Source organism: Catharus ustulatus, chromosome 22 (genome assembly GCF_009819885.2).
Source record: "Catharus ustulatus isolate bCatUst1 chromosome 22, bCatUst1.pri.v2, whole genome shotgun sequence".
Classification (NCBI taxonomy): Eukaryota; Metazoa; Chordata; class Aves; order Passeriformes; family Turdidae; genus Catharus; species Catharus ustulatus.
This window is the reverse complement of record NC_046242.1, coordinates 3,436,398-3,458,085: the sequence shown is the minus strand read 5'-3', so window position 1 is coordinate 3,458,085 and position 21,688 is coordinate 3,436,398. Positions and strand designations below refer to the sequence as shown.

Sequence of the window (21,688 nt, the reverse complement as noted above, 5' to 3'; positions counted from 1 at the left end):
ACTTGTAGTCCTGCCGCTCTTCCCTCCGGAGCTCCGGCGGAGCGGAGTAACCGGTGCTGTGGAACGCGGCGCTGCCGAGGCGGCGGTACCGGGGAGCGGGCGGGAACCCACTTAATTCAGTGCCCGGCGCCGTCCCCGTTCTTCCCTTTTCAGCCCTCACGTGAGGCGATCGCCTGTGGACTCCCCGCCCAGCGCCCACCACGCCGCTGCGGCCGCCCCCGGGGGCCATCTTGGGTGTGGCGGAGCGGGTCCATGAGGGGGGCAGAGTGTGAGCGAGGGGACAGGGCGCGCTGGGCGCCGTGGTGGTTTGGTTTTGATAAAAAGCGTGGTTTAAAGCTGCGCGGGTCAGCTCAGGAAGAGGCGATTTGTCACTGTCACAGTGGAGGCGTAGTGGCTGAGGGCAGGGTGGCACCTTCACCCTGAGGGCGAAGTCCAGGTCGCGCTCCTGCCCCGTCCCTGAGAGCTCGCACTGCGGCACCGGGAGCCGTGTGGGGTTTGGGCAGCACCGGGAGCCGTGTGGGGCTCAGCACGGTGATTGTTTTTCCGCCTGTCCGTGCTGGGTAAGGTGCCAGCCATCCCCTCATGGCTGCGGCGGGCGGGCCTGTGCCCACCTGTGTGCTGGGCATTGACCTGGGCACGACGTCGGTGAAGGCAGCGCTGGTGACAGGGACAGAGCGAGGGCTGGCGCTGGCACAGAGCTGCTCCAGGGAGACGCAGGCATACAGCGATAGCCTGGGAGCTGCACCGCAGGTAAGGCTGGCACGGAGCGCTCAGGGACATCCCCGGCCTTGCCTTGCCGTGGTTTGGGTTGTTTGGTACATTGGGCAGAGTGCGGTGGCTTTCCTGCATTGTTTTTGGCAGCAGAATTAAATCACTCCCCTGCTCACCATTCGAGGAAGTCAAGCAGAGCTGCTCAGCTTAAGGAGGACCCAGGTTTTGAAAAATTGCCTAAGACACTCTAAAACTATTCTCCCATGAGCCACCACCTTATGTTAGACACTCCCAGTCAGGAAAGAGCAGCCACTTACCAACTGGAACGGTATTTTATTTTGCACTTCAGTGTGAGGTGGAATCATAACTGGAAACTCCCTGTGGAAATAACCAGGACCAAGTTCAACTCCTGTTGAAGATCTTTGCATCCATTCTGTTAGTCAATCTAAAAAAACAATGATTAATCAGAATCATAAAAAACGTGCACTGTTTCTGATACCAAGGATACCAAACAGGCCAGCCCTCCTCCTTGCCAATTTATGCAGCCTGAAGTACCTTACACGTTTCACTTTGTAGACTTCTGTTGCAATAGTTTTGTAATCTTCATACTGGTCTGTCATAAAGTAACCTGAACTTTGAAACTAAGAAAGCCTCTCCTGGGGAGCAGTTTGGGTGGTTCTAGGAATAGAATATCCAGAAATGGAATATCAGCATCATCAAAATCATCAGTGAGTAAATAGGGAGGAGCTTTAGGAAGAGGTGGGGGGGCTGCACATCCATCAGAACACGTGGATAATTCTATTTATGAAGAAAATGGGAGCAATAGATAAGGTGAATTAATGAAAGCTTGTAGTCAGTGGTCATGGATTTTTTTAAAGTTATGGTTGAGTGTGGTTAGTTAGGAAATTAAAAATTACTTGGCCTTCAGTTTAAAAGGCTCAACTTGCTACTATTGATTTTTGTGGGGTTTTCTGAAATTCTTCTTCTCTTTTTACAGTTTAGTAGTGAATATTACTGTAATAAATGCTATTGAACTAAATGAATTTTGTCCTTCACTTCTGACTAAAGCAGCTTTGCTTAATAAATACACTGAGTGAATCCTAATGGCTTCATGCTCAGGATAATGCTTTGTGATTGCAGGGAATGGAGCAGGATGTCCAGAAAATCATAAAAGCATTGAATGAATGCCTTGCTGCTCTGCCTCAGCAGCAGCTTCAGCGAGTCACCCACATTGGTGTTACTGGACAAATGCACGGGGTTGTGTTTTGGAAAAGTGATAAAGGTAACAGTCATTCTTTAACATTCCTTTCAGAGCATTATGATGCAGAAAATTAAATTGTATTAGGGAAGGGATTCTGTGATTAAACTGCTGTGACACTTTGGTCTTCTCTAAAACAGAATTAACAGAAGATCTCTTATGGGAATTTTGCATTTTTTACTGGAATTTCAGTTACTCACTGTAGTTAATGATAAAGGATTTAGCCTAATGACATCTCTGCAGTCAGCACAATTATCAATATGAAGGAAGAATAACATATTTGTGGCTTGTTAATTGTTTCTCCATCACATGCTATCTGCTGTCATTTGAAAGAACTTCTGCATCATGTGAATAACTTGCAGGGGGGTTTTATTCACTCATAAAACCCTTACCTAGATGTTGTCCAGCATCTCAATAACTCTGTTTTTTTTCCCCCAAAATCCCAAGACTTTTTTTTCCCTAGCAAGTCATACACAGACTGTCATGCTGCATTCATTTTGTTGCTTATGCTTCTGTTAGTAGGAGCTGAGAAAGGACTGTGGTCAGGATTGTGGATGCTCAGCTGCTTGCCAAGATCTCAGAAACAAAATCAGCTGCAGTGAGGTAGTCATGTGGGGCTTGGTTGTGCAAATACCCAAATAATCCTTGTGATAGTGATGATATTTGAGGAATCCAGGCCTTGGATTGCCAGCCCTGTGAGATAGGGATGGATTATCTAAAGGCTAATACCTTTAAACCTACTGAAGTCTAAAGTTTCCAGAGTGTGGCTCCATGTTTTCTGTTACTTAACCTGTAATGTGCTCATCTGGACAATTAGACAAATCTTATTATAACAGGAGTTATGCAGATTTCCCAAAAAGTGCTGGTCACTGCCTGTCAGAAGTTTTCAGGGTCTTAGTTACTTGTGGAGGCACTGTGCTATTCATTACTGGCTGTAATTTTACACTAAATACTAAAAATTATAGAAGGAAAGAAGTCCAAAGCTGATGGACTGAAGGAGCTGTTGTTGCTTTCCAGCTCTCCCAGGAGCTGCATAACAAAGCCTTGTGTATTCATAGGCACAGATTCTTATGTCATATTGGTAAATATTTTATATCCTAAAGCCACATGCCACTTTAGTTTCATTTCTATCAAGTGAAAGAGGGTGTTTGCTCTCACTTGTTGTGAGTAGACTAAGTGATTCCAGGACATTTGGGACACAAATAAAAATTTTAATGGCATCCTTTAGGGTTATATTATGACTAATAATGTTTCTTAGAATCCATTTAAAACTAGAAAAGCAAGGCAAATGGAAATTCAGTTCAGACAGATTTGATAGAACAGGGAATTGAGAGAATGAGAAAAAGTCTGTGCTTTATTTTGCATGTTTGTCATGGCACCTCCCAGCCTTCAGGGCTGCTTGTTACTGTGTGAGTGTGACATCCAAGCCCTGTATCTAACCCAAGAATTAAGTTTTTTAGCCATGTTTGTGCAAATCAGGAAACTGAGTCTCTTCTCTTGACTCTCTGCTCCCTGGCCAAAACCCAGGAGTTTGCCTGAGTTCCAGAGTGAGTGACCTGTCCTGTCCCTGCTCTGGGAGAGGTCAGAGCTGTGCCCTGGAATGTGCTGGCAAGCAGTGCTCCAGCCCAGCCTCCTGCAGTGAAGGAATGTGAAGGTTTCCTCAAAGGTGTGGTGTCCTCTGCTCAAAAGGAACGTGCTGGACTGGGAAACTGAATTAAACCCCGAATTAAACCCTGTCCTAGCTTTGGTGAAGCTTTATTGTGTAGTGCATGAGGGTTTTACTCTTTAGTACTTTGCAGCCCACTGTTTAATACTCACAGATGCAGGTTCCTTGTTGCTGTGGCTCCAAAGGTGATGCAGCTTTGTGCTGTCCATCCTGGGCAGTTCCTTACTGGGGCAGCATTCTCCAGGTGGAGCTGTGGCACATCCCAGCTGAGGTTTTTATGTGAGACCTGCCCTGCCAGCTCCTCACTCCCATAGCAAACTGTGCTTGGGTGCTTTTTTGAGGCTGTAATTTAAGTTGTGTCTTGAATATCTCTCTTCAAGGGAAGGAAGGGTTTGGATACCATTCTCTGTGTTACAAAGGGTGATTTGCATTATGATGTTGTCTAGGGCTGAAAATTAAGATTAATTTGATTACAGTCTCTACTGGCTCTGTTTGTGATATATTTAACAAATTATCATGTGTGTCCAGAAATGAGGAATGCCAGGCAGGCTGTGCTGCAGGCACTCACTGGATTTGTTGGATTCTGTTTTGTTTTCAGGTTGCAAGTGGTCGGAGAGTGGCCCAGGCCCTGCCTTTGAGGCAGAGCAGGTCAGCCCCCTGATCACCTGGCGGGACGGGCGCTGCAGCCCCTCCTTCCTCGCTTCCCTTCCCCTGCCACAGTCCCATGTGAGCCTGGCTACAGGATTTGGATGTGCCACAGTCTACTGGTATTTAAAGAACAGGTACATTGCTGCTCAAAAAGCTGCTTTTCATCTTGCATTTATGTGACAATTAGTATTCTTGTAGCACGTTAATGCTGCTGCAGGCTGAGGGGCTGTGCTTCTCTGTAATAATCTTAATTAAGTAGTCAAAGAATATTTAAAATGACAGTATTTAATATAAACTACATGCAATTAAAAAAAGTCTGACCTTGTAAAAATACTAGATCTTTAATAAAAGGATAAGCTTTTGACCATATAGGAGCAGAAGCTTTAAAGTATCATAGAATAAATTCTGTCTGTAATGCTGCTCAGAGGAGCTCTGCTAATGCAGTTTGAGCTCTGTCATTTTGCCTTGTGCTGCTTTGTGGAAAGTACAGGCATGCCTAAAACAGTAACAGAGTTGCTTGCTCTGGTTGCTGCCAGATGCTCAGACAGAGTCTCTAAATTAATTTCAGTTCCTTCCTTCCTCAGACACTGAGACAGATCCTCATGAGGTGACACAAATGCTCTGCTTTGTTGTGGCGTGTTTGCAGAGGATATAATTTTTCACTTATGACTTGGCATCAGCAAGATTTGCTCTTGAGTTTGATCTTTCTCAAAGAGCCAGTTTCTTCCTCTGCAATGAGTTCAGGTTCAATAAATGGGGAAAATTTTATTGGATCTTGTTTTTTTCCACTGTGTGTCCAGCAAATAAATGGAGCATGGTGTGATCTTTAGAGCTGCATAAGTCATTAATCCAGCTGCTTTGTTCTGATTCACATTTGGTACATTTCCATTCATGTAATTTGTGGATCCCAGAGCAAGTGGGAATTTATCTATTTTTCAGTAAGGCTCCAGGACCAACAAAGTGTTGTTTTATTTCACACAAACAATTACTACTTTCAATGCTGTGCTTTTGAACCTAGACAAACCATTCCTTAAAGCTGCCCTCTCTCCATCTTCTATCAGGAGATAAGTATTGCTGCAGCTTGGATAACAAATTCCATTTAAAAAAACAAACCAAACCAATAAAATGCAGGTTGATTACTGAGCTGGCTGTTTGATATTTAAATGGACCCGTATCTGAAGTTCCCCCTAACAATGAAAGTTGTCTTCTCTCACTGCCTTAAAGCAAAAACCCCTCATTATTTTTTGTTTTTCAAACATCTTGTTTAAAAGCCCAGATTTTCTGAAGGCTTATGATGCAGCTGGCACCATCCAGGACTACGTGGTTGCAATGTTGTGTGACCTGAAGAAGCCACTCATGTCTGTCCAGAATGCTGCCAGCTGGGGATATTTTAACTGCAGAAACAAGAGCTGGAATACTGACATGTAAGTGCTGAGGCCATTCAGTGGGGTTTGTGCTCTGCTGTGTCAGGCAGTGTGAGCACCTCTGTGGGCCCTGGCTGTTGATGTGCTGCACATAAAAAGGGATTGAAGGTTATTCCTAATTAATTGTAGCTTGTACTGAAGAGCTGTTGAGAGTTTGCTCTGTTTAAATCTGATAAAATCTGGCTCAGTGTTTTAAAATACCTACAAACAGCAGAGCTGAGAGACTTAGCAGTGATTCCAAGCTGTTCTCTCCCTTTCTGTGGTGGGGTGGGATGCACAAGTGCAGCCACAGTGTTACCTGTGCCATGGTAAACAGTTCTTTGTTCTCTGTAGTTCTTTGAGCTGAGCTTCATAACTTCTAAGACTTACTTGTGATAATGCTTAAAAACTATTAAGCTACAGGAAATCTTAGAAGGAATCAGTCTATTTATTTACTCATTTATTTTAATGATTTGCTCTTTCAGGGCTGAGTGCTAAGGCCTTATATATTTCAGGGCTTAGGTTAGGCCAGGACTCCAAGGTGAAAGATCTTCTCATCAAGGTATGAAAGAGTGACAGAAATTTGCATTTTGTTGACTGAGCTTTTACTGATGTGGTGGTGTTGCTGTAGCACCTGCAGCTGATTGTGTAAGGAGTTTGTTGGACTTAACACTTCATGATTTTGTTGTGAGCTACTAATTGCATGACAACTGAAGTTCTTTGATACTTAGCTGCATTTTTTGCTGGTTTTGTGATTGTCCCTTCACCCTGGACCTGCTTGTCCATATGACATCAGTAGGTTAAACTTGCTGAACATGTAGTATATGATCTCAGGTACTCAGATTGCCTAGAAAGAAAAACTATTTATTCTTCCAGACTGGTTTACCCACTGGACTGGAATGCTGCCCCTGTCCAAGACAGGCTTTCTAAACTGGTGAAGGCATCCATAAAGCCAGCAGCCACAAATGTGTGCCCAGGTTCATTTGGGACTTCAAAGAGTTTTTTTTAGTAATGCCACACATTCCCAAACTGCTTTATTCCAATAATGTTGTTCTGCTTCCAGACTGAAAAAATCTGGCTTTCCTGTCCACTTGCTTCCAGAGGTGGGAGACCCTGGCAGCATTGCAGGCAGGACAACCTGTGCATGGCATGGAATACCCAAAGGAGCAAAAGTGGGAATTGCTCTGGGAGATTTCCAGTGCTCTGTTTATTCCTGCCTGACTGAGAGGACTGATGCAGGTATGGTCATTTTGGGATCTGATTTGTTTTTCTCATTGTTCTCCTTCAAGATAGCTTAGTAACACACTGATTATTTTCTGTTTTCCTTTTTTTTTGGTTTGTTTTAGTTCTTAATTTCAGCACCTCTGCTCAGCTGACCATCTCAATGCCATCGGGTTTCCAGCCTCCTGAGGCACCAGATCCTTCCTCAGCTCTCACTTATTTTCCATACTTCAATGGTGACTACTTGGCAGTGGCAGCATCACTCAATGGAGGGAATGTGCTTGCAACATTTGTGGGAATGGTGGCACAGTGGGCACAAGAGCTGGGTAAGTCATTTCAAGGAGAGTGGAAGCACAAAACTGAGGTTGATCATCAAGGTAAAAGGAAGTTGAGGCAAAGGAACAAGCCTAGAGCTGTTCCATCATGCCATAAAGGGAACAAGGATGTAATTCCTGGGTCATGCTCCCCAGATCTCTGGAATTTCCTACTGAAGCTGGGACAGTCATGCTTGCAATCCACATTCATATTCCCTCTAGGCTTTCTTTTGTTTCAAGGACAGAATTATTTTGTGCAAGTTGATTTTCAAAAGGCAAGGTTGGCAGATTTGAGGACAACAACCTCTAATTTTGTGACTGCAGTCCAGAGGAGTCCTTTGGGTGCATATTTTGCAGCACTCTAATGGATTTTAAGACTCAAACTCATGGAATATCTTTTAAGTGCTCTAAGCATGGCATTGACAGGCTTTTTAATAATCTCTTGGGTTTTGCACTACAGAAATAAGCTCTGAAATTGTTCTTTCAGTAATTACTCGAGGTGAATGTTACATTCACATGGAATCCAGCCACTGAAGCTGAACCCTGGTGTTTGTCCCTTTAAAGATATTGTTTTGTGGGACTTGGTACAGGCAATGAGGAGTAGCTGTTACTGTCAGGAAAGGCAGTTGGTGTAATCAGATAAAGGTTTCTGGTATTGCACATTCTGGATACAATGGGTGGGAGAATTATGGTTGATAATCTTGGGCACACAATTACCTTTGGAGCACAAAAAAAGATATCCAATATTTTGCTGAACAGTGTCCATTTTAAATGTCCACATGTGAGATACCAGACTGGTAACAAGATGTTTCCCATCTGCAGGATTTCAGGTTGAGGAATCTGCCATCTACCCAAGAATAATCCAAGCAGCCTTGGCCCAAAATCCCAGCAAGCTCTCAGTCCACCCAACCCTGTTTGGAGAGAGACACCTTCCTGAGCTGTTGGCATCAGTGAGTGGCATTGGTGCCTCTGAGCTGTCCCTGGGCCATGTCACCAGAGCCCTGTGCTGTGGCCTTGTGGAGAACCTCTGCTCCATGTTACCTGTGCAGCAGCTGGAGGAGATGGGGGTCAGGAGGATCCTGGGCAGTGGCAGCGCCCTTGCCAGGAATGAGGTGCTGAGGCAGGAAGTGGAGAGGATTTTTCCATTCCCTGTGGTTTATGGGAAGGATGTGGATGCTGCTGTGGGGGCAGCCATGGTGATGTTCCATAGTAAATAAAGTCATTATTTGGAATGGCCTGAGATGCAGCTTCTGTTTATTTGCCTGACTCTACAGTGGTTTTTTTTCACTTTATTCCACATGCACTCTCGCTCGTTACAGTGGGACAAAACCCCTGCATTTAATGTCTGTTCTCCTGGGTCTGCACATTTTGTTGCTCTGTCATTCCCATTTGTGAAATGAGAAGTAATTAGCACATTAAATTTATCTGAGTGACTGGGAAACATCCATTAACTTCCTGCATAAAAAGACACTTCTTGCAAGGCCCATTTTCCTGGTAGGAAATATGTTGGAAAGGACTGGGAGAGATGAGCTGCTGTCTGTAACTTGGTCTGATGCTTTTGTGCACTCCCTTAAAATTTCCAAGTTTTATCCCCTGAGTTATACTCTTAGAATTTCTTTCTTCTCCTAGTCATTATTTTAATGTTAAAAATATTGATACCTTTCTGTCTATATGTATGTGTCTTTCCCAAATGACATTGGGAAGCAAGTAAGCTGTCTCATGTTATCTGGATGCAGTTCCATTCCTAGGAAGCACATGTTTCCACTGGAATAAGGACATGGATTCCTCTCTGCTCATTAACAACATCAAGACTGACATTTTTATGGTGAGAAAGCTGTGCTGAGTTCTGAGATCTTAATGACAGAGATGGCTTCATTTCCTTTCCATGTTTAGGGACTGTTGGCACATTACAGAGAAAATGTAGACTTAAAGGTGTTGCAAAAAGTCTGAATTTGTTACATGATGTTTTCCCTGTTGCATTATTATAAATATAATTTTTATCAGCAGGTCTGCTTTCATTTTTATTGAACAACAGGAAAGAGCTGATGATGCTGTTACATCAAAAGCCTTTGCAGCATTTTGGATGCTGCTGAGGAGCTGCCTGTTGGTAATCCATATTTATGCATTAATAAACAGCCTTGTTACTCTGAGTACCACAGATCCAAGGAGTATAATTAGTTTGCTATTAAATAGGCAAATATATAATTCTTTTATATATTCATGGGTAGATGGCAAGACTTGAGGGACAACCACCTTTTGCAAAACAAAAGACAGATAATTTCATTGAATAATTTCATGTTCTGTTCAAAATCTCAGGAAGTTGGAGGGTTGCTCCCAGCCTAGCAGCCTCTGGAAAAGCTGTTTCTCTAAACTAGTTTTTGTCAGAAAGATCTTATGTAAATCATATATTTATCAATATATGAAACAGCTCTGAATTTTTGAGGGTGTTAGATCCATCCTGGATTAGATAAATTGGGGTTTAAATAAAACATAGGAGGAATATGAGACAATACAAAGGCTTTAGGGCTTACTGGTTCTTCCTCAACTCTGTTCTGAATCAGCTTATTGTTAAAATATTTATCTTTAAATCACCACCCAAGAAAGGTGTCCAGAAAGGTGATTGTGGCATACTTTACAAAGTTTTGTAAATTAAATTGAAATTCAAGAATTGAAACTGATCCCCAGAAACAATTGCAGTCTGGTGGTTTGGGTGCTGGTGTTTTGTTTTGTTTTGGGTTTTTTTTTTTTTGCAAACTTGAGTGTGTTTGCAAAGAGGAAATCTGGAGAAGAATGTCCATTACTAAATGCAATTAAAGGGGAGGGAAAAAACAACAGCAACTTACTGCAATTCTTGTAAAAAGCTTTGCTAAACCTCTGGGAATAGAAGCCACTGATGCTTCTGGTTCCAGAATTGTTCTTAATTATCTTATTGCTCTATTCTCTGTTTTTCCAGTGAACTTGCCTTGGTTCTAAAAATCATCACATTTTGCAGACAAATGAAGTGGAGAAGCAAACTCTGAGGGCTTTGCAGTCCAGGCACCTTGGAGGAGGAATATCTGGCACCAAATTCCTGTAGATCAGTGGGTGTTTACTGACACTGGACTATATATCAGAAGACAGGATTTTTGTCAGTATTGGTAAGTTCTGCATGTATCTTTGAATAGCATGGTTGGTTATTTTTAAACTCTTGTTATTTGTGATGTGGCAAGGCATTCTATCCAAAATATTTCCTAATTTATTGTATCAAACTTCTGTGTGTTTGGGTTTCAAAGAGTTCAAATATGTTGTGCATTTTTTAAACTAGATAATGCTTATTGGGTTTTTTTAATAATCCTTCCACAGATTTGTGAAGGTTATTTCTCTTGTAATTTCATACTGGAGGAAATGCAGCTTTGTCTTCATTGTCAAATATATTACCAGCAGGGTTTAGAAAGGAAAGCACAAATAATGTAGGTTTGAGCAATTGCCAGGGGGACAGGATTGAGCCTATTCTGCACATTTAGATTTATAAGTGATTGTTCTGTAGCCACTCACTGATGTTTTTGGCTCAATCTGTATGAGTTTAAATAAGAAAAAAAATTGAAGTTATATATGACTGTATTCCCACTGTAATTTTTTCTGTATTTTATAGAACTGTTTTTATTCATTTTTCACTGTAGTAATAGTTCTACTGTAATTTTAGTATCTTGTTCCAAATAGAAATATTTTTATTTCTTATTTATAGGACAGTTGTGTTAATAAGATATCATGTTATTCTTTCAGGCTGATTCTAAGGAGTCAAAGAACTTGAAAGGTGAGCAAGTTAAATTGCAGTCATTGGTATTTTATCTGTGCTGTGCTGGTTTGCTTCCAGTAACCCTAAATGTGCAAGTTTGCAAACTGATGTTTTCTTTAAGTGTACATTGTACAAAATTATAGAAAATGCAAATGGCAAAATTTTCTTTCCTGTCCTACTTTCACAGAACAATGTAAGTGACCCTTGATGAAAATATGAATTATTCCCACAGAACTGAAAATCCAGCTTTAATGCAGGTTTGCACAGAACCCTCAGAATGTTTCTGTTATGAAGAGAAACGACCTTGAAGTGTGTTCATGATGTTGTTTTTACACTGACAGTACAGAGAAAATGATTGACCACTCTAATGTGGTTTGAGGCTTTTAAAAGTGAGATTAGTGATATTCCTGTGCTCAAAGCAATGTAGGATTTCAGAGCATTTCAGCAGCAGTTCAGATCTGATGTGTTCCTGCCTCCCCTGCTGGAATTCCAGGGTATTTTGCATTCAGTGACATGAAGACAATATTTGTCTGATTAAAACAGGTTGATAAGAAACCAAACAATAAAAAGGCAGCCTGCTCTACTTTCAGCAGTCTGTTATCTGTGAGGGTGGGGAGGCCCAGAGAAGCTGTGGCTGCCCCTGGATCCCTGGAAGTGTCCAAGGCCAGGTTGGACATGGCTTGGAACAGCCTGGGATAGTGGAAGGAATCCCTGCCCATGGCAGAGGGGTGGAATGAGATGAACTTTGAGTCTTTTCCCACCTAAACCATTCTAGATTCTGTGTTTGTTGCTGGTGTCAGGTTCTGTGTGGTTGTGAATCAGACAAGATCAACCTTGTGGTCGTTGCAGTCACATCTTATCTGTGGTAACCTCTCCCTCTCTGTTTCCGTGCCTCATGTCTGAGGTGACACTCATCTCTCAAGGATCACACCCTGCAAATTCCATCAGGCACTGCCATGACTCTGGCAAAGCCCTTAAGGGATGATTTTCCTGGGTGCAGGAAGCCCTGTGTGCTCAGCATGCCAGAGATCAGCTTATGGCACAAGCAGGGCTTGTTTTCACATCCCTGATAGAATCATGAGAATGGTTTGTGGCACAAACCAGTCAGAAAGTAGAGAAGAAAAGCAGAGATTGTTGGGGTTTGAGATTGTTCAGGTTTTACCAATGACTGCAGGATGAGGCACTGCTTTTCAGCAGAGGTGGCTGAGGCTCAGCTCTGCAGTGAAACGAGCAGGAAGCTCTGGGATGCTCTGCTCTGCTCTCTCCATTCTGGAATGGGTAAGGGCAGTGGGAACAAATGAAATAAAGACCTACTAAACTGTTCTGGCTGTGGGCACAGTGAGAATGTGTCCATCTGCCTCATTTCTGGCAACCAATCCACTCCCTGCTGTTTCTGGAAAACATTCCCAGGTAAAAGGGGACTCATGGCCCTGTGAGTGCTGACCTGAGGTGTTTGTGTCCTTCCTCACAGACTGCTGGCTCATCATGTCCTCCATTCTTGGGAAGATGAAGAAGTTTGGCAGTTTTGACATGGAGGAATCTGAAGTGACAGATGAACACACAGATGGGGAGGACTCTGTCCAGGAAACCCCTGACAACTCCCAGGGCCCACCCAGCACCAAGGTGCAGCCACCCAAAAGCAACATTTTTGCGAGACGGGGCCGCTTTGTGATGGGGGACAGTGACAAGGACATGGCTCCCATGGACTCCTTCTGCCAGATGGATCACCTGATGGCACCTTCTGTCATCAAATTCCATGTGAATTTGGAGAGGGGCAAACTTCACAAGTAAGTTGTGAGATTGGGTTGTAATGAGTATTTGGTAGCTGCAGGCTGTGGTTCTTAGAGCAGCATTTGTTCTCTCTGCTTGAGCAGGACCATTTTTTCAGTTTCACTCTTTTCTATGCCAAATTAAGGAGTGTTGCAACTGAAAGTGACAATAACTGTTGTCTCTTGGCATCTCTAAAAATCTCTATCTCCATGGATATTGTGCCCAAAATTGGCAGTAGGCCTCAGCTCACTTGCTTGAGGCTGCTCAGTGGATGGACATGGCTCAGAGTGAGAACAAGGGATTGCCTGGCTCCAGGCCTGCAGTTACACTGCCAAACTTCAGTGCCTCCTTGAAGACTTGTTCTCAGCTTTTCAGCAACAGAATCATAATTTTATCAGGAGAGTTGCTTGCACACTTTGTTCTTTTAGTCTTTGCAGATGTACCTATTCTAATCTGCAGTGTTTACTAGTTGACATGAGCAAATGAAGAACAGTGTTCTGGTAGTTGATAAAAAGCCTGCTAAATATCTGACTTCAGGTAACTGACATTTCCCTTTGTTAGGCTCCTATCTACAGATTCCATCACAGGCTGCTCAGAAAAAGCTTTCAAATTTTATGACCGCAGAAGGATCTTTGATGCTGTAGCCCAAGGCAACACAAAGGACCTCAGTGACCTGCTACTTTACCTTAACAGAACCTTCAAACATCTCACAGATGAGGAGTTCAAAGGTACCCTTTAGTGTCACATACCTTGAGTTGCCCTCTTCTTCTTCCAGTAGTGCTCCTGAGATGAAAATAAAAAAACATAATTATGTTACATGTCTGCAGGAGGTCCTTTAATGGCCCTATTGATTGGGCAGCCCATTGATTGGAAGGTTATGGGGGCTGAAATTTTCTGTGAAACACTAAATGGGGTTTCTTGTCTTTTGAAAAGAACCTCATTAATTCCTGCTTGCCTGGGTATAGATGGTGGGTTTGTAATCACTTCTATGTACCTGCAATTTTTGTTTTATAGAGCCTGAAACTGGAAAAACCTGTTTACTGAAAGCCATGCTGAATCTACATGATGGGAAAAATGATACCATTCCCTTGCTGCTGGATATTGCAAGGAAAACTGGAACTCTGAAAGAGTTTGTTAATGCAGAATATACTGACAACTACTACAAAGGTAAGAGGAGCAGCTGCTGCAGTGAATGCTTAGGATGCTCAGAAATGGGGTTAGGCAGGGCTCTCAAAGTCCTGTGCATGAGGCCTTACACACCCCAAAGTTCTGGTGTGTGATTGACAATCTGTGCATTTGTGCTGGGGCTGTGCCCTGTTAGGTGCAATACTCTGCCATTTTTGACATAGAGTGATTTAATGACCTGCATTTGCTGTTTGTGTGGTTTTTTCCTGTTCAGTTCTAGATCTTTTTAGCCTGCAGAGCTCTCAGTTCCAACATCTTACACGGAGCTGAGGGAATTGCAGTGCTGAAAGCTCTCAGTCTGTACTAAATGCTGAGGATTTCTGTCTGATGTCTCTGTAGGCCAGACTGCTCTTCACATTGCCATCGAGAGGAGGAACATGTACCTGGTGAAGCTCCTGGTGCAGAATGGAGCAGATGTTCATGCCAGAGCCTGTGGGGAGTTCTTCAGGAAAATCAAAGGGAAATCTGGCTTTTATTTTGGTAGGAGTGAGCACAGTGTGGTCTTTATTGATGGAGTTGTCCTAGCAGCATCCCAAGTGCAAGCTGTTAAATAATCCTGTTTATGTGGGACTGGAGGCTCAGAAGTGCCAGATGGGCTGTTCCACCTTTAGGCCAAATATTTCCTCCCAAGGACTGAGCTTATAAAGAAACAGTTGGTAGCTGATGGTGTTCAGTGTGAGCCTGGTGTCAGCTTGCCTTTGTTCTCTGAGCACTGTATCCTTTGTAACCTGCTCCTGTCCTGGCAGGGTTTTTTAAGCAGCTGTGTTTCTGTGATGTAGTTAAACCAAAGGAAACCTATTTTAACAGCTATCACAAGAATTGGTGCTATTCCAGATAGAGAAATTAATCTTTTCTCATAGTGAAAGATGAAAACAATGTGATGTTTCTGTTCATGCACCTCCAGTGCTGGGCTTTCTGACCACTCCTTCCCATTGCTTGCCATAGGAGAGCTGCCTTTGTCCCTGGCTGCCTGCACCAACCAGCTCTGCATTGTGAAATTCCTCCTGGAGAATCCCTACCAGGCAGCCAACATTGCTGCTGAGGACTCCATGGGCAACATGGTCCTGCACACACTGGTGGAGATTGCAGATAACACCAAGGATAACACCAAGTTTGTAACCAAGATGTATAATAACATATTGATCCTTGGTGCCAAAATTAATCCCCTCCTCAAGCTGGAAGAACTCACCAACAAGAAAGGGCTAACTCCTTTAACTCTGGCAGCCAAAACAGGGAAGATAGGGGTAGGTGAACAAAGGTGTTTGTCCCATTGTTGTATGACATTATAGAGACAGTGTGTAAAACATTTATGCAGAATGGATTTTAGAGCTTTATCATAGGGGATTTTAGTTAAGAGGAACTGATGCTGCAGTTTAACTGCACAGTCCTTAAAGGCTACAAAGTGTGAGTGTGTCTGTGCCCAGCTGTTATTCACACAAGGCAGCCCCAGAGGAAACAGAAAGTGGGTCTCTGATATCATCTCAACCACTGGAGCTCTTTTACTTTTGACTGGCTGTTATAACTCATCTTCTGGCAGTCCCCATTCAAAGTGTGCTCAGAGATGTGTCACATCTCTGCTTTTCTCTTGCAGTTTTCAAACAGATAACACCAAGTTGTAAGAGGTGTTTGTATTTCCCCTCTCCCATCACACAGTGTGTTTATTTCAGACTGTGATCTCTGCAGTGCTCCAGTGGTTTGTCTTCAGCTCAGTTGAGCTAGAGAGAAGTTAGCCTTCCTGTGTTATGGAGAGGCTGAGGAATGAGAAGTCCATTAGCACTGAAATGTTGGTTGTGTTGTTCTTTCGCAATTAGATTTTCGCTTACATCCTCAGACGGGAGATCAAGGACCCTGAGTGCAGACACTTGTCCAGGAAGTTCACTGAATGGGCTTATGGACCTGTCCACTCCTCTCTTTATGACCTGTCCTGTATAGACACCTGTGAGAAAAATTCAGTGCTTGAGATCCTTGCCTACAGCAGTGAGACACCAGTGAGTACTGCACCTCCTTGGCTGGGGAGAGCTTCATGTTCCACACAGAGCATCTTCTCCCTCATTTCCATCAAACAGCAACCTCCCATCCTGATCTTAAGGGAACCAGAGGGATCATTTGCTGAAGATTTATGTAATATGGGATTTTTCAAACTCCAGTATATTCTGGTCCTAGCAAAATTCTCCTTTTTCTCCTGCACAGAACCGTCACGAGATGCTGCTGGTGGAGCCCCTGAACAGGCTGCTGCAAGACAAGTGGGACCGCTTTGTCAAGCACTTGTTTTACTTCAACTTCTTTGTCTACACCTTACACATCACCATCCTCACTGCAGCTGCTTACTACAGACCTGTACAGAAGAATGAAAAGGTGCATTACTCCTGTCATGTGTTAGGGGAACCACCCATTGCATGATATCCCAGATTTACCTCCCATTTGAATGCATGACCTTAGCATCCAAATTTTCCCCTTTCCTAAAGGCAGGAGAGAGATCTGACCCTGCTTGCTTCCCAGTCTTACCCCCTTGCTGCAGCACATTGAGAAACTTAACCACTCCCTGTTCCCCCAGCAATGGAGCTGCTTCCAGCTGCTGGAACCTCCAGTTCTGCTGAATAAATCTGTTTTTGTCTTCTACAGCCTCCCTTCACCTTTGGTTACAGCACTGGGGAATATTTCCGAGTAACTGGAGAGATCCTGAGTGTACTGGGGGGCCTCTATTTTTTTCTCAGAGGGGTAAGAGATTTGAAAATTTTCCTTTTGCTGTTTGGGTAGGTGTAGGAGAGAATCAATCAAGCTTTTCCTATTAATGAGCATTAGCTGCTTAGATAATCCATGTTTTAGTCAAGAGGTACAAATAATTTTCCTTGACCTGATGTTACTGGAAGGGTCCTCCCTAGATCTTGCACCAGTGTTGGTTTTGAGCTGTTCTTGAGCTGTTTTACCTGATACAGGAGTCAGTGCTTAGTTAATTAATTCTCAGGGATACTCTGTATTTCCTTGATGCAAATCTGGTTTTTGTTCCCTTTTCTTTTCAGATCCAGTACTTTGTGCAGAGGCGCCCATCACTCAGGACACTGATAGTTGATGGCTACAGTGAGGTTCTTTTGTAAGTTCCAATATCTGTGATTGCATCTCAGCCTGAAACAGATGAGTTATGGAATCTGTAGTTGAGGCTGAAGCCAACTGTAATCTTTGCTAAAATTCTCTGGGTCTTTACAACAGAGCTGCCAGAGGATAACATTGAACAAATGGGTCTGATCAGTGACCTCCAATGGAGGCAAAGCAAATGAAGTGTCTGAATGTTCAGTGTGTAATGCAGCAGAGTTAGAAATACATCTCCAAGTGGAATTTATGCATTATTTGTGCAGAAATCCTCCCATTGCTAAGGGAGCTTTGCCTTTCCAAGGCCCTTTCTCTTCCCAGCTGGACAATCCCTTGTGCAGCACCTGCAGCCAGCTCAGCCCTCTGCATTCACACCACTCTTGTCTTCCAGCTTTGTCCACTCCCTGCTCCTGCTGAGCTCTGTGGTGCTCTACTTCTGTGGCCAGGAGCTCTATGTGGCATCCATGGTGTTCTCCTTGGCCCTGGGCTGGGCCAACATGCTCTACTACACCCGGGGCTTCCAGCAGATGGGGATTTACTCCGTCATGATCGCCAAGGTGAGTGCAGGGAGCAGCTGAGGGGGCAGCAGAGCCTCAGAGCAGGAACTTCTGCCAGCAGCCCCATTTCCAGGGCACACCTGGCCATGTCTGCCTCTCATATTGACAATGCTAGCCTTTGTTATTATTTTCTGAGTGAGGTAATAAAATGTAAGTGATGTTTAAAAACCCCCTGCTCTTCACCTATGTGTTTTATGGCAGTCTTGATAGGGTGATGATGATGATTATTATTTTTATTACCTGCCGTGCTTCAAAATAGCAATAATTGGGTAAGCATGGATGCAAGGGGACTGAGAACAGTGCAGGCTGCTCTGGTGTGAGATGGCCCAGCTTTCTGCCAGCTGGAAATTTCTCCAGGTATAGATAAAATGTTGCCAAACAGAGCAGTTAGCTAAGAGGCTGTAGCTGGCTAATGAACCTCTCTGTGATGTAGCCTGCCAGCCCAAGAGGGGAAGAAAGATGCAACTGTCTTTGTGTGGTTTGTACTCACAAAGAGGAAACTGTTCCCATGTATGTGTTGCATTTGTGTGTAAATTGTTGCTTGAATAAGAGAAAAATGTTTTCTGTATTTATTTATTATCTCAGCTGGATAAATAACAGTTTAATGCATGAACTGCCAGTTCAGAGCAAATGCAATCTTGAGCCAAAGCACTATGTCCTACCAGGTTTTGCTGCAGTTTTAAAATCTCTTCATCTGTTTTCATGTTACAGATGATCCTTAGAGATTTATGTCGCTTCATGTTTGTCTATCTTGTATTCCTCTTGGGATTTTCTACAGGTAATACTCTACTTGGATTTACTTTTATTAACCCTAAATAATCTCAGGAAAGTTTGTTTTTCGAGAGTTGCTTAGACTTTTTGTTCCCAGCTAAAAACTAAGAAATTAACAATCTCTTCAGAATAACAATTGTTTGTAGTAATTTCATACAGCTTTTCATCCCTGGGTTGCAAAGCTGAATAGAAAACCAGTCATCCTTTTCTGTGTGGAGAAAACTGAGCCAGCACCTGCTCAGAGGGTGTCAGTTCTGGGGAATATTTTATAGGGCAATTTCCCTGGGGTCAGTGTGCTGTGGAGGGAACCTGTGTTACCTTTCTGCTCCTTTTCATTGCTTGCAATGAAGTTATGATCTCAAACTGTGTTTCCATTGTGTGAATATAATTCTGGTTTTGCCACAGCTGTGGTGACTTTGATTGAAGATGACAATGAGGGGCAGGAAACAAATATCTCTGACCATGGCCGGTGCTGCTACGTGAAACGAGGCCGCACCTCCTACAACAGCCTCTACTACACCTGCCTGGAGCTCTTCAAGTTCACCATTGGCATGGGGGACCTGGAGTTCACAGAGAACTACAGGTTCAAATCTGTGTTTGTCATCCTGCTGGTGCTCTATGTCATCCTCACTTACATCCTCCTGCTCAACATGCTCATTGCACTCATGGGGGAGACTGTCAATAAAATTGCACAGGAGAGCAAGAGCATCTGGAAACTCCAGGTATGTTGGTTCTGTGAGGCTGTTGTCTAAAAAAAAGGTGCGAGGAGTCATAAGAGATTTCAGACAGAATCTTAGGAGCTGCTGTGTCTTCTGATTCACCTGAACACCTCCTACAAAAAGTATTAGTTCCTTTTCCATGTTTGTCCTAAGCAGACGTTCCCAGTGTTCCACAGATGTTCAGAATGTAAGAAGTGTTTTTGTAATTGGACAAAATTATATGGTCTTTGTATGATGGAAAATCCTGATCAGACTATGAAGAGACAGATTATGCAAGGGGAAAACCAATATTTACCAGAATCATGTTTTGTTTGAGGTAAGAAAGGGAACTTCATCATTTTATTCACAGCATTTTCAGTGACATATTAACTAAAGGTGATGTTGCAGAGTTACAGTGTCTGCTCTAAGATGTTGACAATGATAAAAACTCAGGGTTTTTAAAACAAAGAGAGAATTCAGGATTTGACTGACTTTGACCAGCAGCCCTGAGTGCTCTGCTTTCTCTCACCTGGCAGAGAGCCATCACAATCCTGGACATTGAGAACAGCTACTTGAACTGTCTGAGGCGCTCGTTCCGCTCGGGGAAGCAAGTCCTGGTGGGGATCACACCTGATGGCCAAGATGATTACAGATGGTGCTTCAGGTAACCTGGTGTTTGTGTATCAAGCCAACAAGCTTTTGTAGACAAACAACTTCAAGTATCTGGTGGTGGGAAGCAGAACTTTGCTCCTGGAGTGCTCTGAAGAGTAGAGCACTAATAGTGTCTGCAGCGGTCAGTTTAATCTGGTTTTGGGGTCACAGCTGAGGCTTGAGTGGTGACAGTTTGTGGTATAAATTGATCCTGGATCTGGGGATCCTTAAAATAGATCTTGGGTTTGTTGTTTCTGCAGGGTTGATGAAGTGAACTGGTCCACGTGGAACACTAACCTGGGCATAATCAACGAAGACCCTGGGTACTCTGGGGACCTCAGACGAAATGCCAGTTTCTCCATTAAGCCTGGCAGAGGTGAGGCTTTCAGGGACTCAAATCCTGGTGTGGGCTGCACTCTGGTGATAGCAGCAGCATGAATTAACTGACAGAGGGCAGTCAGTGCCATGCTCTTACTGATAATGCAGTGACTGAGTTGGTGGCTTTTTCAGCCAGCACAAAAATGCAAAGGATCAAATGGGCTCATTGCTCACAGTTTGACTCTCTGGAGTAAAAACCAAGGAGCTGCTCTGCTCCCCACCAAATGCTCAACATCCAGCACCAAGGCATTTAACTGTGCAGTCAGTACTTGCCAGCTGAAATATGGAAAACTTGTGGAACAGGATGGGGAAGAAAACCACGAAGTCCTTTCTTCCTGCTTCTTTCTTCTTTCATCAGCTCCCTGTTCAAACCACTTGTATGTTTTCTTCTGTTTCTGTGGAGGGGAAAAAAATTAACCATTCTTTTCCTTTTTAGTTTCAGGGAAGCACTGGAAAACATTGGTTCCACTTCTGAAAGATGGAGAGAAGAGGAGAGAAGAGCCTCACAAGCTGCCAGAAGAAGTCAAATTAAAACCTGTTCTGGAGCCTTACTTTGAACCAGAAGATTCTGAGGCGGTGAAAGAGTCAATTCCAAAGTCAGTCTAATTCTGGTTGCCTGGTCCTCACAAGGAGGACAATAGAGCACTTGATGTACAGGAGCAGGGACTTTTGGAAAAAGGTCAGAGGACTGAGGGAATTACCTTGTGCAAGGATTGATTTATTACACTAAGTGTGCTGAATAAACCATTTGTTGTTTAAGCTCATGTCTTCATGGTTGTTTTTAGTACAACCTTCTGTCTGCTTTTAGAGTCTCTTGTATTAAAAAATTATTTTTGTGAGCGTACTCAGGCCTTGATTTTGTGGCTTTGCTGCCTCGAAAACCAACCAACCAAATTATTATGACACTGGAAAAGCACTCATAAAAGAGCAGTAAAAGTCACCAAGGGCCCAGACAGATGTTCCTGTGGGGAAAGTTTCTTGGAAAAAAGATAAATAAATGGGGACATGGAAAGAATACAAAATCTTTTTCTCATAACACAAGAACAAACACACTTTGTGAGATTTTAAAGGTTGAATAGTCAAAATCAATGAAATAAATGTTTCTTTTACACTGTCTGAGTAAACTCCAGAAATTCACAGTTATTTTACTGAAGCTAAAAACTTAACAAGATCCCAAATGTGACATTTATTTAGATAACAGATGAACTTTGCACAAAGTAAGAGATAGTGGTTATAGGGAATATATGTTTCAAAGGTCAGATGTATAACAATGTGCAACAATAATAATCTTGAAATTAGAAAGTTTTTGTTCTTGACTTTGACAGCAATGGGGAGGAAAAATCTGGTGTTGAAAATCCACCTGGCTGGATTTATAGAGAGAATCAGGAAAAATATCAGAGGGAAAATAGGCAGATGTTCTGCAAATACAGATGGAAGCCTTGGAAAGAGAGGGAAGGGTAAGAGGAGCTTTGGCATCTTGAAAAGTGAGTAGGCATAGAGGAACTAAGGACAAGAAAATTGTTTTATTGACAGCTGGCTCCATATTTCAGTGCTGGGCCACAGTGCAGCTGGGCTGGGCAAGAAAAGGTGAAAGA

At 43.2% G+C, this 21,688-nt stretch overlaps 2 protein-coding genes across 9 annotated transcripts; both read left to right on the top strand.

Moving 5' to 3' along the window:
• Positions 1-61: 61 nt before the first annotated feature.
• SHPK (sedoheptulokinase) lies at positions 62-10,300 on the top strand. Of its 7 annotated transcripts, none has more exons than XR_004419928.2 (9): positions 63-750; positions 1,852-1,993; positions 4,234-4,417; positions 5,555-5,707; positions 6,750-6,925; positions 7,033-7,233; positions 8,044-8,171; positions 8,958-9,046; positions 10,175-10,300. XR_004419928.2 is itself a non-coding variant. In XM_033078107.2 (8 exons), the coding sequence occupies exons 1-8, from the start codon at positions 583-585 to the stop codon at positions 8,967-8,969; spliced, it is 1,164 nt and encodes a 387-aa protein (XP_032933998.1). In that variant the 5' UTR covers positions 63-582; the 3' UTR covers positions 8,970-10,168. The 7 variants fall into 7 exon arrangements, 5 of the variants coding, with proteins under 5 accessions (XP_032933997.1, XP_032933998.1, XP_032933999.1 ...); XR_004419929.2 differs by having other exon boundaries at positions 10,214-10,295; XM_033078107.2 differs by lacking the exon at positions 10,175-10,300 and having other exon boundaries at positions 8,958-10,168.
• TRPV1 (transient receptor potential cation channel subfamily V member 1) lies at positions 10,298-20,934 on the top strand. Of its 2 annotated transcripts, XM_033078104.2 has the most exons (17): positions 10,298-10,358; positions 10,984-11,014; positions 12,468-12,783; positions 13,328-13,494; positions 13,781-13,933; positions 14,291-14,431; positions 14,897-15,195; positions 15,763-15,939; positions 16,142-16,306; positions 16,574-16,669; positions 16,972-17,042; positions 17,430-17,595; positions 18,307-18,373; positions 18,772-19,088; positions 19,601-19,728; positions 19,976-20,091; positions 20,530-20,934. In XM_033078104.2, the coding sequence occupies exons 3-17, from the start codon at positions 12,482-12,484 to the stop codon at positions 20,697-20,699; spliced, it is 2,535 nt and encodes an 844-aa protein (XP_032933995.1). In that variant the 5' UTR covers positions 10,298-10,358; positions 10,984-11,014; positions 12,468-12,481; the 3' UTR covers positions 20,700-20,934. The 2 variants fall into 2 exon arrangements, with proteins under 2 accessions (XP_032933995.1, XP_042635833.1); XM_042779899.1 differs by lacking the exons at positions 19,976-20,091; positions 20,530-20,934 and having other exon boundaries at positions 18,772-18,949; positions 19,601-19,722.
• The last annotated feature ends 754 nt before the right edge of the window (positions 20,935-21,688 follow it).

Excerpts from the sequence above, each read along its gene's own strand:
- SHPK (XM_033078105.2), top strand. The coding sequence starts at position 583 with ATGGCTGCGGCGGGCGGGCCTGTGCCCACCTGTGTGCTGGGCATTGAC. Across the intron at positions 751-1,851 it reads GCCTGGGAGCTGCACCGCAG|GGAATGGAGCAGGATGTCCA; the intron begins GTAAGGCTGGCA and ends TTGTGATTGCAG. Across the intron at positions 4,418-5,554 it reads TACTGGTATTTAAAGAACAG|CCCAGATTTTCTGAAGGCTT; the intron begins GTACATTGCTGC and ends CTTGTTTAAAAG.
- TRPV1 (XM_033078104.2), top strand. The coding sequence starts at position 12,482 with ATGTCCTCCATTCTTGGGAAGATGAAGAAGTTTGGCAGTTTTGACATG. Across the intron at positions 15,196-15,762 it reads CCAAAACAGGGAAGATAGGG|ATTTTCGCTTACATCCTCAG; the intron begins GTAGGTGAACAA and ends TTTCGCAATTAG. Across the intron at positions 16,670-16,971 it reads TCTATTTTTTTCTCAGAGGG|ATCCAGTACTTTGTGCAGAG; the intron begins GTAAGAGATTTG and ends TTTTCTTTTCAG.